The 14,708-nt window shown below is 63.1% G+C and overlaps 2 protein-coding genes across 20 annotated transcripts in view; both read right to left on the reverse strand.

The window, feature by feature from the left end:
* Window positions 1-2,005: 2,005 nt before the first annotated feature.
* ABTB1 (ankyrin repeat and BTB domain containing 1) lies at window positions 2,006-8,538 on the reverse strand. Of its 18 annotated transcripts, none has more exons than XM_073787785.1 (13): window positions 8,220-8,538; window positions 7,004-7,066; window positions 6,856-6,911; window positions 5,842-5,986; window positions 5,556-5,715; window positions 5,412-5,457; window positions 5,048-5,239; window positions 4,842-4,960; window positions 4,497-4,592; window positions 4,228-4,395; window positions 3,267-3,467; window positions 2,949-3,201; window positions 2,006-2,261 (listed from the first exon to the last, which is right to left on the reverse strand). In XM_073787785.1, exons 1-12 carry the CDS (start codon window positions 8,273-8,275, stop codon window positions 2,995-2,997), a joined length of 1,509 nt encoding a protein of 502 aa, XP_073643886.1. In that variant the 5' UTR covers window positions 8,276-8,538; the 3' UTR covers window positions 2,006-2,261; window positions 2,949-2,994. The 18 variants fall into 18 exon arrangements, with proteins under 18 accessions (XP_073643886.1, XP_073643885.1, XP_073643889.1 ...); XM_073787784.1 differs by having other exon boundaries at window positions 2,006-2,293; XM_073787788.1 differs by having other exon boundaries at window positions 2,006-3,201; window positions 4,842-4,903; window positions 5,054-5,239.
* PODXL2 (podocalyxin like 2) overlaps window positions 8,531-14,708 on the reverse strand; it is a 31,935-nt gene continuing 25,757 nt past the window's right edge. Inside the window, exons 5-8 of one of the 2 annotated variants that reach the window (XM_073787795.1) lie at window positions 12,734-12,890; window positions 12,343-12,404; window positions 9,649-9,702; window positions 8,531-8,895 (exon numbers count right to left, since the gene is read on the reverse strand). In XM_073787795.1, coding sequence (XP_073643896.1) covers window positions 8,683-8,895; window positions 9,649-9,702; window positions 12,343-12,404; window positions 12,734-12,890 — 486 coding nt within the window. In that variant the 3' untranslated portion in view covers window positions 8,531-8,682. Of the gene's footprint in view, window positions 8,896-9,522; window positions 9,703-12,342; window positions 12,405-12,733; window positions 12,891-14,708 lie in introns of both variants that reach the window. The other variant, XM_004322297.4, reaches the window with a different exon arrangement.

Genomic DNA, 14,708 nt, shown 5'->3' on the forward strand with positions numbered 1-14,708 from the left:
AAGGGACTCCTACTGTCTCGTCGTCGTTCCTTCTTTATGTCTTTAGCGATAGAAGATATTTTCTGGCAGGGTTTGGTCTTTTCCGTGGATGGTGGTTCTGCAGGTGGTTGTGATGTTGGTGTGCTCGTGAGAGGAGGTGAGCTGCTCTCCTGAGATGACTTGTGATGAAATTTTCAATCATTTTGGAATAGGTCCCACGGGGTGGCCAGAGCTGGCTGTCCCCTGTGCAGAGGCCCCCTGGGTGGCACGTAGACCTGAAGGACGGTCCCCTCCCAAGGCCTGCACTCCTCCTACAGCCCAAGCCTCAAGGGGTTGACTGTGGGCAGTATCCTCTCTGGGCTGTTCCTGCCTCCTGGGAGCACCCACAGAGCACAGACTCCTGCTGAGGGCCATCACGTGGCAGGTGCCCCATGGTCTTGGGGCTGCCCCAGATCCAGGACGGGGTGACACAGCTTGCCTCATCTTGGTGGGGCAGGAAGAGGGACGATGGAGCGCCAGGCCGGCCCAGCAGGGGAGAGCACGAGGTGAGCATGAGAGGGGCGTGTCCGAGGGGCTCGGGGTAGATGGGAAGGGAGCACAGGTTGGTCCCAGGACTGGGACTCAGGGACGGAGATGTCCAGCAGCAGCAGCACCCCGCCCGGGACGGTGCGTGGGGGGAGCCTGCGGTGGGGGTGCAGTGCTGGGACCAGCCACAGCGGGGAGCCACCCGCCCTGACCGGAGGTGTCTGGAGCCTGGGGTAGAGGACACGGCAGTGGCCAGGTGGGGGCTGGGTGGGAGCAGCAGCTGCTGTCCCACTCACGGCCCTGAGTGTGTGGCTTCCAGCCCGTGGACCAAGGAGGCTGCTCCTGCCACAGCATCCTTATCCCAGCCCACTGGGAGGGAGGAAAGGAGAGGGGCAGGGTGAGCTTTGCAAGGACGAAACCAGAGACCCCATCTGCCGTTTCTGCTCACATCTAGGACCTGGTGGCGTGGCCACGGCTCAAGGCAGCAGGGAAGCTGGGAAATGAGCGAGGTGCCCACAGCAAAGGGCGGGCACAGAGCTCAGAGAGACAGCAGGCTGTGCCCAGGAACCAGGCATGCACCCCAGGCTTTCCAGGAGGGGAGGCCTGGGCTCAGCATCCACCTGGAAGATGCCAACACGGCAGGTAAGAGTGAGCTAGAGGTGAGGCAGGGCCCCAACTGGGGCCGAGCTGGCAGGAGGCGGCTACCGTGGAGGCTGGGTGACAGCTACCTCGAGGGCCGAGGAATCAGGAGAACACGAGTGTCCATCTCCACAACTCCATGGGTAAGAAGGGGCTACACCACGTGCCCAGAATTGCTCGTGTCCCATCTTCCAGGAACGAGGTGAGTTCACGTCGAGGTTCAGTGAGCTGAGCCCCACCCCTGCTGGTGCCTCCTCAGGACCCCGTCTCACTCCAGGTTTGGTGGTTGGTAGTACTGCTCCCACTTAGACCGATAAGGATGCTGGGGCTCTGATGTGCTCTAGCCCAGGTCCCCGGCCCACGTGCAAGACAGCCGCTGCCTCCCCGAGGTGCAGGTGGTGACCACCCAGGTGCAGGGTGCTGATGGGACTCCGAGAACTAAGCCACTGGCCGGGGGGGTGGGGGGCTGGAGTGCCTGAGGGCAGCTTCCTGGCTCCAGGGCCCCCCCCTGCAGAAGTCCCTGCCTGAGGCTGTGCTTCAGACTTTTACCAAACTGAGAATTTTTATGCTAGTAGAGTGCTCCAGGAATGAAGGCTGCCCCTCGCCCTGGCAAGAGCACTCCTAACTTTGTGACGGCACCCTCACTCCTCCTCACTCTGCCGCATTGAGGCAGACACTGAAAGCTATGTAGGAGTTTTCCAGGTGGAGGAGCAAACATATGCATGCCTTTTTTTTTTTTTTGCAGGTGGGAAATTATAGGATGGGTTAAAAAAACGTATATCTTTAGGTAAGAGCCAGGACTAGGGCGAGGCAAGTGAGGCACTCAGGCACACAAGGGTGCACCAAAAATCACAGTCAGTCATTAAAAATAAGCAATAGTTTAATGTAATACTTTACTTTTAAATCAAAATTAATTAATGATGAACTTTCAAAGCAGGATTCCTGGTTGTCTTTTGCTCCAGTCCCCCGGGACTCGGCACAGCACGGTCGGTGGGCTTGTGGCCGCTGCCCCGCCGGCAGGCCCTCTTCGCCCTTACACTCCACTTTACGTACAAGCCGTTTTTCTTTTCTGTTTTTGCTTACTCTGTTAACGGTTGAGCTGTTTTTCCCAATGGGATCTTGTGATGGAATAGAATGCATATAATATTTCCTAGTAAAATGTACGGAAATTTTTGATTCAACAGTGTTCACTTCGAGGAGGCCCTGGGCTGAGGGTAAAACAAACAGTGGCTTCCATCCTCAGCACCCCCTGGACTGATACGCACCACAGCCAGTGGCTGAGGCGGGTGCAGGGAGCCAGGCCAGGTCTGCTTAGCTGGGGCCCTGCGCCCCAAGGTGCAGGCTGGGCTGAGGCCCCACGGCGAGCCGTATGAGCAGCTGCTCAGTAAGCGAGCTCAGAAGCGCTGCCTTAGCTCACCTGAGGGCAAACACCTCTGGCCCCACGAAACCTCCCAGGGCCAAGGGGAAACCCTGTCCCCAAGGGGAGTCTGGTCATCAGAGGGGCTGCCTACTCAGACCCACAGACGCGGGGCCCTGACCCGAGCTCCCCCGACCCTGTCCCTGGTACACAGGCTCCCACGGTGAATTCAAGCTTTATTGCCGCCTCCGCCCAGGAAAGCATGCGAGGAGGGGCCAGGAGCAGGTGGGACGTGGGAGGGAGGCCCTAAGAAACGGCCCGCCAGGTTTCCCTGAGTGGTGCCCAGCCCCAGGGTCTTGGGGCTGGTTTGTGCTGCGGGAGAGGCCTCATCCCCAGGTGCCCCTCCCCGGGGTCCCCAAAGAGGAGGGGAGCCCCGCCGAGCGCCTACCGGCGCGGTAACGCCCCGAGCTCACAGACCACATGGCGCGCAGCCCTCAGCAGTCCAGGCCGACAGACGCCAGCAGGTCCTCCAGCGCCCGCAGCTGCCGCTCTGCCTGCTCCATGGCGCTGCACGTCTGCGCGGTGCTGCCCAAGTGGAAGCGGATGTCGTCCACCAGCGGGATGGAGTCCGTCTCCTGCCGGGCCGTCACGGCCGCGGCCTCCTCCTTCACCGCCTCCACGAAGTCCTCCCGCTCCAGCAGCTGCAGACAGGCCAGCTCAGGGCACGCCCGCCACCCACCCTCAGCCACCCCGGGCCCACGCTCACCTTCTCGATGACCTTGGCCATGTACTTCGTGCACTGGTCCTCCAGGCGCGCCAGGCCAAACAGCTTGGCCACGCGCCACACGCCCACCACGCTGTCCTCGTCCAGCAGCTGGGCCAGGCCACGGCCACACAGCTGCTTCAGGCCTGGCAACAGGTACATGTCAGCCACACTCAGCACGTCGTAGGCCAACTCGGGAGGCAGCTGTGAAGAGAACGGAGGTGAGGAAGGGCACCCGAGACTTAAGAATGGGGTCCACGGGCCGAGCCAGGGGCTCACGTTGCAGGCCAGCTCTGCCCCGAGCCCCACAGCCAGAGCCCATGTTTCCCACCTGCTGTGGCAAGCACGGCCTCCAGAGGACGAGGGAAGCTGGGTGCAACTTTCACCCAGTCCAGGCGGGGACACCTGCCTGGCCGTCACCCCGTTCTCTGCGAGCAGCTGTGACAGGGATCCTACAGCCCACTGACCCTTGTGGGAGGAAGTGTGCTAACCCTGCCCTGGGCACTCACCGCGGAGAAACAGGAAACGAACCCCCTTCCTCAGTCACCCTATCACTACAGTGACCAGCACACACGCGCACAAGCAGGCAGTGCACACCTGCCGCCTCCTCACCGGGGGCAGCTGCCTCGGGGCAGCCAAAGGGCCCTGTGGTGACCCCAACGCATCCCCACTGTTGCAGGAATTCAGGGTGACTGTCCCCGCCCACCCCGTGGCTGGAAAACTTGGGGACCTCAGGTGGCTACACTGTGTCTCCAAGTGCAGATGCTCACGCCATGAGTCTTGTCACTCATTCTTGCCCTGAAACCAGGGCCCCTCCACCTGACAGAAACGTTCACACAGGACCCACACTCCAGCCTCATGGAGAACAGGCCTCCCAGAGCCAGTCCAGACCTGGGCGCTCCCTCTAAGCCCCGTGGTGACGTGGCCTGTGTAGCCCCCCCCAAGCCCTGCCCAGCGCGCACACCTCGGTGTCGTCACTGTAGACGTAGTACAGCACATGGGTGAAGATGGCGGGCGAGACGTCGTGCAGGGTGATGGCCAGGAGGCCGCCTGACGCCTCCAGCTCCTCGTTCTCGCGGAAGTGGTCATCCAGCAGGGCCCGGAAGTAATCGCTGCGGCCACAGAAGAAGGCCTGTGGGAGGCTGGGCTCAGGATGGGCCAAGACTTGTGCCTGGAGGAGCTGGCCCGGGGCTTAAGGCAGGGGTGGGGGTCCGGAGGGAAAAAACTTAGTACCTTGTGACAGAGGAAGCTGTAACCGTCCACTCGGAAGCAGACATCAGGACAGCTGCTGAAGCCGTCGCAAGGGAAGGGCAGCTCGCCAAGATCACCCTGGCGGGGGACAGCAGAGCAGGTGCCACCAGAGCAGGCAGGAGACGGGAGAGCAGCCGGCCCCGGCCAAGAGCCCGTTCTAGCTCATCCTGGAGGACGACCGCTGCCCCGCGTTGACTTAGATACAAGACAACTAAAGCAAGCAGGCTAGCTCAGAAAAGGGAAGCAACTGGGCTCTAGGTTTAAACCGCATACCCATCCCCAGACACGCCCCCTACCCACAAGCCCAGCCCAGGCGGGTGTGCTTACCCGGAGCTCGGGGGGCAGGGCACAGTCGGCCAGCAGGGCCAGGTCCTCCCGCAGCCGGGGGTCTACCTGGGGGGGCTCAATGGTCAGCACCTTCACACACGTGCCTGGCTTGGAAGCCACTGTGGAGGGGAGAACGCAGCTTCAGGGAGCCGGGCGGCCCGCCAGCTGCTGCCTGAGGCCCCGGGCCCCAAGTCCTGGACACGCACACTCACACTTGGCCTCCAGGTCGCCGAGCAGGTCCCACAGCTGGCACTGCTTGGCCAGACGCTCACAGTCGCCGACATGCTCCACACCGACGTCCAGGCAGCCTGGGTATGGGTGCAGGGCTGGGGGGAGGCTCAGAGCCTGAGGGGGCCCTCGGCTGCCCCGCGGCCATGCCTCGGCCCACCACCCGAGTTCTACAGGACCCAGGACAGACGAGAAGGGCTCCTCTGTGGGTGGGAAAACCCAGCCCAGGAGGCAGCTGGAACCACCCTGCACCCCAGGGGATGAGCCCCAGGAGAGAAAAAGTGGCGCCAAAGCCACGTCTGGGTGTGCTGCAGCCCCTCCCTACCCAGACCCAGGGCTCACCTGTGTACAGGTACTGCAGGAGGGCCCCAAAGGCCACGGGGTTGATCTGCAGGCAGAGACCGCAGGGAGACAAGGTCAGAGACAGCCGCTCAACACAAATTCCCTGCTCACCCTCTGCCCTCCCCATCCCCGGGAGGGACGCACCAGAGGGTGCCTGAGGACCACGACACTCTTGCCCTTCCATTTGGTGTCGAGCATGTGTGCGAAGTAGGTGCTGCGAGCACCCAGGATGCAGCGATGTGCCCGGAAGGACTTGCCGTGCACTAAGAAGACCACGTCGCTGTGGATGCCCTGCTCCAGGAGGCTGGGGGCAGTGGAGGGGATCCTCAGCAGTGCCGCCCCCAAGTCCCCCCACTGCCCCCCCTCAGCCCCACACCGGCCACGCCCACCACAGAGCCTCTGTGCAGGGCTGTCTCGCGCTCAGTCTCACCGCAGCAGGCAGCTATAGTAGTAGTCCCGCCGCCGGTAGGAGGCCGTCACCTGCTTGTAGTCACGCAGGGCCCGGCGGATGGCCTCGCTCTGGGCCCCGTAGAGACAGCGCTCCCCATCGAAGGTGTTGGCCTCGCAGCGGGCTCCTGGGGACGGCAGGGCTGCCCAATCTGCAGGGCCATGGGGCTGCCCGCCACAGCTGGGGAGGGGCCTGGGGGAGAGGCGCAACTCCCCCTCCCCACCCCACCTACGGGGCCCGAGTCGCCCTGGGCCTGCTCGTGCCCCAGCATCCTCCCTGCCGGGGCCCAGGCACACGCCACACGCCACACACCACACAAAACAGACGGCTTGGAGGCCGGCCCTAATCTGTGCACTGGCAGTCTGGGGACACACCCTAGGCAGAAGAGTCCCCCGTCCTCACCTAACTGAGGTTCCTGGGGCAGAAAGACATACACAGGTTAGCAAATGACGTCAGGTGCTCTGAAAAAAAAGCTAAGCAAGATGAAGGGTGACAGTGGTGGCAGCTGCCACAGGAGAGGCTGTGGAAGGTCACTGTGGCAGAAACAAGGTGCAGAGACGTGAAATGAGTGAGAGCCATGCCAAGACCTGGGAAAGGCCTTCTGAGCAAAAGGAACAGCAAGTGCAAAGGCCCTGAGCGGCACGTGGGGAGGCAGCAGACGGCTGGCGGGGCGGGAGGGGGCGCCTGTCAAGGAGCAGCTCAGGGCAGGCCAGGTTCTCTAGCTCATGGGAAACACAGCAGGGAAGGCACTCAGGCCAGGAAGCAGGTCACACTGGCCGTGGGGCATGCCCACTGTGGCAAGGACAACACACGGTAGAGGACAGGGAGGGGCAGCCGCAGGGACGCTGACCCGGGGCTGCGGAGCTGAGGGGAGAACCGGCTCTGAGGGCAGAGCTAAGGGCATTGCTGACGGGGTGCGGGACTGAGAGGGGATGCCAGGGCCCCTGGGCACAGCCCACGTCCACCGCCCCACCCAGCCCTGCCCTGCGCACTCACCGTTGGCTAGCAGGTAGAGCACCAGCTCTTCGTGTCCACAGAGGCAGGCATAGTACCTGAGAGGGAGATGGGCGGGGCAGGGGCGCTGTCAGGCCTGCAGGCCCCGCCCACCCTACCCACCCCCTGCCCCCCCCCCCCCGGCACTCACAAGGGGGTGCTGTCCCACTTGTCCCGCACATTCACCTCCACGTCTCGCTGCTCCAGCAGGTACCTGGGCAGGGGAGGTCAGAGCCTAGGTCAGGATGGGTTTGGGGTCTGGAGAGGAGACCTGCGGAAGGGGAAGGAGGAAAGCCTCCCCAGGTGAGGGCAGAGACCAGAGCAGGACAGGCGTTTAAGGCAAAGGAGCCACGAAGAGTGGATGTGGGAGCCCCTGGGCGTCGGAGGCCCCAGAGCTGAAGAGGCTGAGCATCTGGGCTGAAGGCTGAAGGGAGGGAGGGAGGGAGGGAGGGAGGGAGGGAGGGAAGGAGGGGGGAGGAGGAGGAGGAGGAGGAGGGGGGGGGAGGCCCTGCCTCCACCCGAACCCTCGGGCTGCATGGGGTGGCAGGTTAGCCTTCCCAGGGCAGAGGGACTGGAGGTGGACAGGACGACCAGGAGACTTGCAGGCGTCCTGGCAGCGTGGAAACGAAAAATGAACAGATTATATAGAAGGCGGAAGTCAGGAAACAAAGCAGCAGAGGAGACGGGTGAGGGGAGACCACGAAGAATGGTGATGGACAGGAACCCACTTCGAGGAGACGCCCAGGTTGGATCTCAGAGTGCACCACACTTTGGGGGCTACCAACTAACTCCCAGGTGTCACCCGACCCTGGGGAGGAGCCCGGAGAAGCTGCGGGGCTCAGGAAGTCCCCGACTGGCCCAGGGGAGGGCGCCAGGGGAGGTCGGGACCAGGGATGGGGGAAGGAAAACAGGTGCCTCATATCCCACATCAGCAGCCCCCTCCCCTCCCCGTGCGGCCCGCGGAGACGGCGATCGCAGCACCCGGGCTGCGTCAACCGCAATTAGGAGTTCCCGAACTTCTGAGAACCAGAGGCTGGTTCCGGGCCACAGGCGTTCCCAGCGCGGGGTCCGCAGCTCATCAGAGGAGCCACGTAGGGGGCGTCCCAGGCCTGCCCCCAGGGTCTGACCTCCGGGCCCTTCTCTTCTCTCTGCCCCTCTCCGCCTCCTCCGGGCGTCCGCGTGGCAGTCCTCCCCTCCGGGACTCCCGGAAAAAGTCACGCCAGCACCCGACCCCCGCGCCCCCGCTCAGAGAGCTGCCTGGACCGGGGCAGTCCTGCTTCGGCGCCCGGGCCGCCCCCCACCCCCACCCCGGCCAGGCGCTCCGCGGGCGGCCGACTCACACCCTCCTCGGGGCCACGGCTCCTCACCGCACTCGGCCCACGTCCCCCTTCCTGCAGCTGGAGAACAGGTCGCAGGTGTCCATGGCGCGGACGTCCCCGACCCCGGCCCGGCGACCCCAGGGCAGCGGCGAAGCCCCACCGGATATAAACACAACACGCCGCGCCGCGCCGCGCCCCGCCCGCTCCGCCCCGCCCGCTCCGCAGCGGCGCCTGGCGCCCGGAGGACCGACCCGGGATGTGCCCGCCCCGCCCCGCCCCTTAGTCCACCGCCTCCGCTTATCACACACGTTCTCCCCCCACTCCGCCCCCAAGCGCAAAAACCAGTCGCGCAGGCGGAGGCGCGGGGCCCGGCGTGCTCTCCGGGCGGCTTTAATGGGGTCCCGGGGCAGCCCCTCGGGGCGTCGGGTGGGGACGGGGATGGGGCCGAGGTGCGTCGTGAGTCGGGGGAAAGCGGGGACCCCGCGCCGAGGGCCGGGCGGGGCACAGCCCCTCACAGGTGCGTGTCCTCCTCGAATACGTCCGAGTCCTCGGGGTCGCGCTTGCCCCCCATGAGCGCGCTCCAGCCCCCCGGGCCGTTGACGGCGCCGCCGCCGTTCAGGCTGGGCTGCTTCTCCTGCATCTCCGACTGGCTGTCGCTGGCCACGTCCAGCGTGGGGTTGTCGTGGCAGCCGTTCTCCACGAAGCGCAGCTCCTCGCCGTGCGACTGCGGCGGGAGGGGCCGCTGGGAGAGCACGCCGGGCCCCCGCCGCCCCCGCTTCATCCCTTCACCGGGCCTCAGGCCGGCGGCCAAACCGCACGCAGGGAACCCCAGCGGACCCTGATGGACGCAGGCCCTTTCGGCTCTGGGTCCTTTCTTAAAATGACTACTGACCCTGCACGCGGAAGAGACCCATGGCCTCCCTGACACCATCTGGTCCCTCCCGCCAGCACCGACCCCTTCTAAAGGGGCTCATGGGAAACAGGAGCTTTGTGCCCGGGCCCCTCCTTTGCGGGGAGCCGCCAGGCTGCTGGAGCCTCCTGTTGACGCCAAGCCCCCAAGCCAGGGCCTGTCTGATGAGGCATCCACAGGAGCCCAGGCCTGCAAGGCCGCCCGCCCCCCAGCAGCGGCCCTGCGGGTGCAGCCAACGTCCCGCTCCCTGCACCTCCAGCACCTAATGCGAGGCCGGCGCCCTGCAGAGGGCAACTGGGGGCCAGGCCCTGCACTAGCGCCTCAGCCGCAGTCACCCCACCGGCAGATGGGGACACTGAGCCTCAGATGCCTGAGCTGGGCACCCCCTCACCGGCACCACCGCGGCCCAGCCCCCTGCCCCTGAGCTCCACGCTCGCTCACCACGTGTTTCAGCTTGGGCAGCCGGCGCTGCCAGCAGTTATAGAGCAGGCCGAGCACGATGATGACGACGCAGATGGCGCCGATGGCCACCAGCACCACAAAGAGCGTCCCGTAGTCGCTGCGTACCTGGCTGGCCCGCGCCTGGCAGCTGCCGGTGGTGGAGTAGTTCTGGATGCCAATCTGGGGGCGGGAGGGCCCGGTTCCTTAGCCGAGATCCTAGGGTGCCAGGGCTCCCCACAGGGCCCTTGGGGTCGGAGCTCAGGGACGGGGAACAGGCTTGCCCGATCTCCAGCCCACGCTGCCTGAGGGCGCCTCCACCCCCAGACTCCTCACAAACCCTGCTGCAGGCGGCCTTTGGCCCTAAACCCACCTGGTGGTGGCCCTAACCCCCCACTGAGGTTGGCCCCATGCCAGCAGTCACAATCCACACGGTCCCCACCAGCTTGAAAAAGGACACGAGCAGTTGTGAAGCTCTCTCCTCACATTCTCCACCACACACCGCAAGGAACTGCAATCCTCACATTCTCCACCACACACCACAAGGAACTGCAAACACAGCTTCTACCTTGGGGGGCAGGGGTGTCCCGGTACCATTATGGCCACTGTGGGCCAGAGAGAGTGCACGTCCTCGGCCACCCCCAGTCTCCCAGCTTCCCCCCTCTTCCCACTGGAGTGGTCACCAATGTCATTTAGCGCCCAGCACCCCCGACACTGCGTTGTCTCGAGTGGGCGGCCTTCTCTGGCCAAGTGTCTGCTCTGTCCCCACCGGGTCAGGCAGACACTCTCCACAATCAGCATCTCGGGTGGAGGAAAGCAGGAACGGCGAGGTGCCGTGATCAGATGACAGGCGCCAGGGTGAGGGCGCCGTCCACTGGCTCCGGCGCAGAGACCTGGGAGTCCCCTTTCTAAAGCCAGGTATTAGCTCTTCTTCCTGTGAACCACCTGTATATTTCCAGCACTTTCTCTATTCTCTTTTTAAGTTACCACGGCTCAGGTCTCCTGCTAGACTCACCACCAATGCGCGTGCTAAATCTGCCCACTAACGTATGTCCAAAGACCCAGCATGCCTTTCGGCCGAATCAGTCCGAATGAAACGTCCGGAAAAGCCAGAATACCCAGGGGAGGGGAGAAGCAGAAGGGTCTGTAAAAAAGGTTAAACCCCACTTTCCACCAGCCCCCCAGTGTTCGTGAACCCCAAGTCTCACAACTGGACCGGCCCCCGTGGCTACCCAGGTGGTGTAGGTACAGCATCACGGTGAAAGGCCCAGGCTCTTGAATCTCTCAGGCCTGGTCCAAAGCCTGGCTCAGCCACGCACTCGCTGTGCCATTTTGGGCAGGTCACCTCCCTGCTCTGGGTTTCAGCTCCCGTCTTAAATGGGGCACCTATGGTACTCAACAGGGGGCCTTATTTACTGCTTACAACCCCGGGGTGGTGCTCAGGGCCGGGTGAGAGAACCCAGTCTGGCACTCAGCACACTTATCAAAAAGCCGCAAACCACCACGGAGGCCACCCCCAGCCTGGCGTGGACTAGATAAGGAGGTGGGGCCTCAGCTCTGTCAACAAACACTGGAGGGCTCTCAAGGGACTTCCCTGGTGGTCCAGGGGCTAAGACTCCACACTCCCAATGCAGGGGGCCTGGGTTCGATCACTGGTTACGATACTAGATCCCACATGCCACAACTAAGAGTTCACATGCCACAACTAAAGATCCCTCATGCCGCAACTAAGACCCGACACAGCCAAATAAATAAATATATAAAAAACAAACTAAAAACACTGCAAGGGGCTTCCCTGGTGGCGCAGTGGTTAAGAATCTGCCTGCCGATGCAGGGGACACGGGTTTGAGCCCTGGTCCGGGAAGATGCCATGGAGCAACTAAGCCGCGGAGCAACTACGCCCATGTGCCACAATTACTGAGCCTGCACTCTAGAGCCCGCAAGCCACAACCACTGAGCCCACGTGTCACAACTACTGAAGCATGCGCACCTAGAACCTGTGCTCTGCAACAAGAAAACCACGACAATGAGAAGCCGCTGCATCACAACAGAGTAGCCCCCGCTCGCCGCAACTAGAGAAAGCCCGTGCACAGCAACGAAGACCCAACGCAGCCAAAAATAAATAAATAAAAAAAAAAACAAACAAACAAATACTGCAGAACTCTTGAGAACTAAGGGGACTGATAAGGCCCCTGGATTCCAGTGAATGGACGGGGCCTGGAGGACACGGGCTGTCCTCAAGAAGGGAGGTGAGGAACTGCACTTCCTCCTCTGGGGAAGGTGGATCTGGAGTAGAGGTCGGCCAGCCTGTCTCCTCAGCCCAGGTCCCTGGGGCTGGCCAGGTGGGCGGTGGACTGCCTGGGTCGCCCCACCCCACCCCACCCCGGGGCCCCCGAGCTGGCCCAGCGCCGCGACTCTCAGTGGGGAGTGCCTGGTGACACTTTCTTTTGTGCCTTTGGGAACTGTGCCACGTTCTCCCCACCCACCAGGCTTCTGCACGATTTCGAAATCTGCACGATTTCGCTTCTCTGCCGTCCACCAAAGAACTCCGCTTACCCTCCAAGATCCCCTCGGGGGGCCCCTCCCTCTGCATCCTCTCCTGACCACCTCCCTCCGCGGCTTGGGTCTGCGCCTGCTGTCGCCATGTCACACGCACCGCAGCTGGTAGCTCCGTGCTCCTCGGGAGCCGGGCCTCGGAGACCGGAGACAGGAGCTGTCCAGAGCTGCTTCAGGCCGCACCCCGCCACGCAGGCCCTCACGCCTCAGGGAAGGCAGCCCCGCCCCAGAGTTTTAGGGGTGCAGGGAGCACGGCCACGCTCTTACCTCCACCAGGCTCCTGCGGATGTCACCCAGCATGGAGAGGACGTCTTGAGTGGGCACCACCCCTAGGGAAACGCACCATCAGCACAGCCCTGGCCGCAGAGCTGCTCGGGCTCCTGACCCTCGGACCCCATCTGAGCCTCCGAGCCTCACTCCCCAGCGTGGAGCCCACACCGACCATGACCCGTACCTGCTGCCCACCCGCTGGCCCCTTCCAGAAGCCACACCCACGGCCCCTCCCCCACCACCCAGAGTACACGGGCCTGCGCCTCCCTCCCGACCAGGGTGCACTCATCCTCCTTCTCTCCAGAACCCAGGCCTGTGGGCGTCACTGAGCCCTGAACCAGGCAGTCCAGCTGGGACTCAGCTTGCCCTCCCCACAGCCCCCACTCACCCTGCTCGCCCACCAAGGTCATCAGCAGGTGCCGCTCCTTCTCGCTGGGCTTGCTCAGGGAGATGTGCCAGTCCCCGTGGCGGCTGCGGCCGTGGCGGGGCAGCGCCTCCTCCACCAGGGCCAGGAGCTGCAGCCCCCGGTGCCGCCGGAACACCTCCTGCGAAGGCAGAGAGAAAGCCCCGCGTTCGGTGAGGGGTGATGCCCCCTGACCCCAGCCTCTAGGCCTGGGCCCCTCTGACCCGGGAAAGGCCAGCGGGCTGCCCAGAGTGGCTGCTCAGGGACCTCTGGGGACCACGGAGGAGGCTGTGACCCTGGCCTCGGGGGACAGTGGGCACAGGAAGACCTGAGTCCACTTGGTCCCTGAAGGCATCCAGGTGCCCCCTCCTGCCTTGGCCTCTTGCACTCACGCGGGGCCTGGTGTCCAAACGTGTCATGTGACGGACGAGTATGTCGGGGGGGAGGACAAGAGAGTGCGCGTCAATACAGCCACCGAGGTGGGAGGCATCCTCCCCAAACTCCCCTCCGCCTGTCACTGGAGAGACAGGGCTCAAAGCTGGGCAGTCAAGAAAGAGTCTGCTGTAGAGAACGAAGGTGTGGACACCGAGGCGGGAAAGTGGGGGGTGGGGATGAACTGGGAGATTGGGGTTGACATATATACACTAATATGTATAAAATAGATTAAAAAAAAAAGACGCCTGCGTCCTCGCAGGGTGCAGCGGTGCCCAGGACAATTAGCAGAGATGGCCATAATGGTAGACCCCTGGCCGCAGGGAGGGGCAGGAGAAGGGAAAGGAGACTTCTTTCCCATCTGGCGCTCTTGTGCTGCTGAGATTTCCTTCAGCTTGTACACAGGTAATCACACAAAAACAAAAACAAGAGGCTGGCAAGAGGCTGGCACTGAACAGGAACTTGGCACGGGGCAGGAGGCCTTGCCTCTGGCTCCCAGCCCGTCACTGTCCCTTCCTGGCCCGTCTGGGAAGAGGCCCTCCTCTGGCCGGGTCCCCCGACCCCTGGCCCCCAGCAGCCCCTCCCTCCTGTACGTGGGCTCCTATCTCCAATGCTCCCAGCCGCGGGGCCGCGAGCCAGGTGTCTCTGCCCATGAGACCCAGGCGTCTCTCCAGGCCAGCCTTGTGGGCTCTCCTTTCTGCTGGGGCCCAAGCTAAGGAGCGTGGCTGTCACGCTACTGACGTGATGAAGAGCCTTGTTGCCATGGCAAGTGCCCAGTGCAGGCTCTCACGAGTGTTAGGCTCAGCAGCCTAAGAGAGGCCTGCTCAGTTCCACACCTGGGAGAAGGCTGGTACCTGGAGATGGCCCGAGCGAGTGGCTCGGGAAGCCCCAGCTCCTGAAATGGCCGCTACCGTCCGTGTGTGCGCGTGCAGGGGAGGGGCAGCCGCGCCTGAGCCCTCCTTGGGGCAGCGCCTCCCCGTGTGTGTGGGGGCTGCAGCCCTGTGCGCCACCACCTGCGCACACCCCCCATTTTCAGGGTCCAGACGTTTGCCTGGCTTAAGCCCTAGACCCACAAAGTCAGTTCTGGGAGGGTCTGATGACTAGGTGTCTCATACATTCATTCTGTAGATGGGAAGTGAGTGTCAGTGGCTTTGGAATCAAATATGGACTCAAATCTTGGTTCTGCCATTCATCGGCTCTGGGACCTTTAGCAACACACTGCACCTCTCCGAGCCTCAGTTTCCCCATCTGAAAATGTGGGCATCGGGCCTAAATCCGTGGGCCTACTGTGAGGATTGAAAGGACTTATTCAGTCATAGGTGCTGGGACGACTGGATATCTCAGCAGAAAAGAAAAAACATACCTGGACTCATAGGTCACACCATACACCAAAGTCAATTCCAGATGCATTTCAGATCTAAAGCTTTTAGAAACAAGCATGGCCTTGGAGTAGGCAAACATTTCTAAATTGGACCCGACGAAACCACTAACCATGAACGAAAAAACTGATAAGTTGGAGTATTTTATG

Source organism: Tursiops truncatus, chromosome 10, assembly GCF_011762595.2.
Source record: "Tursiops truncatus isolate mTurTru1 chromosome 10, mTurTru1.mat.Y, whole genome shotgun sequence".
Taxonomy (NCBI): domain Eukaryota; kingdom Metazoa; phylum Chordata; class Mammalia; order Artiodactyla; family Delphinidae; genus Tursiops; species Tursiops truncatus.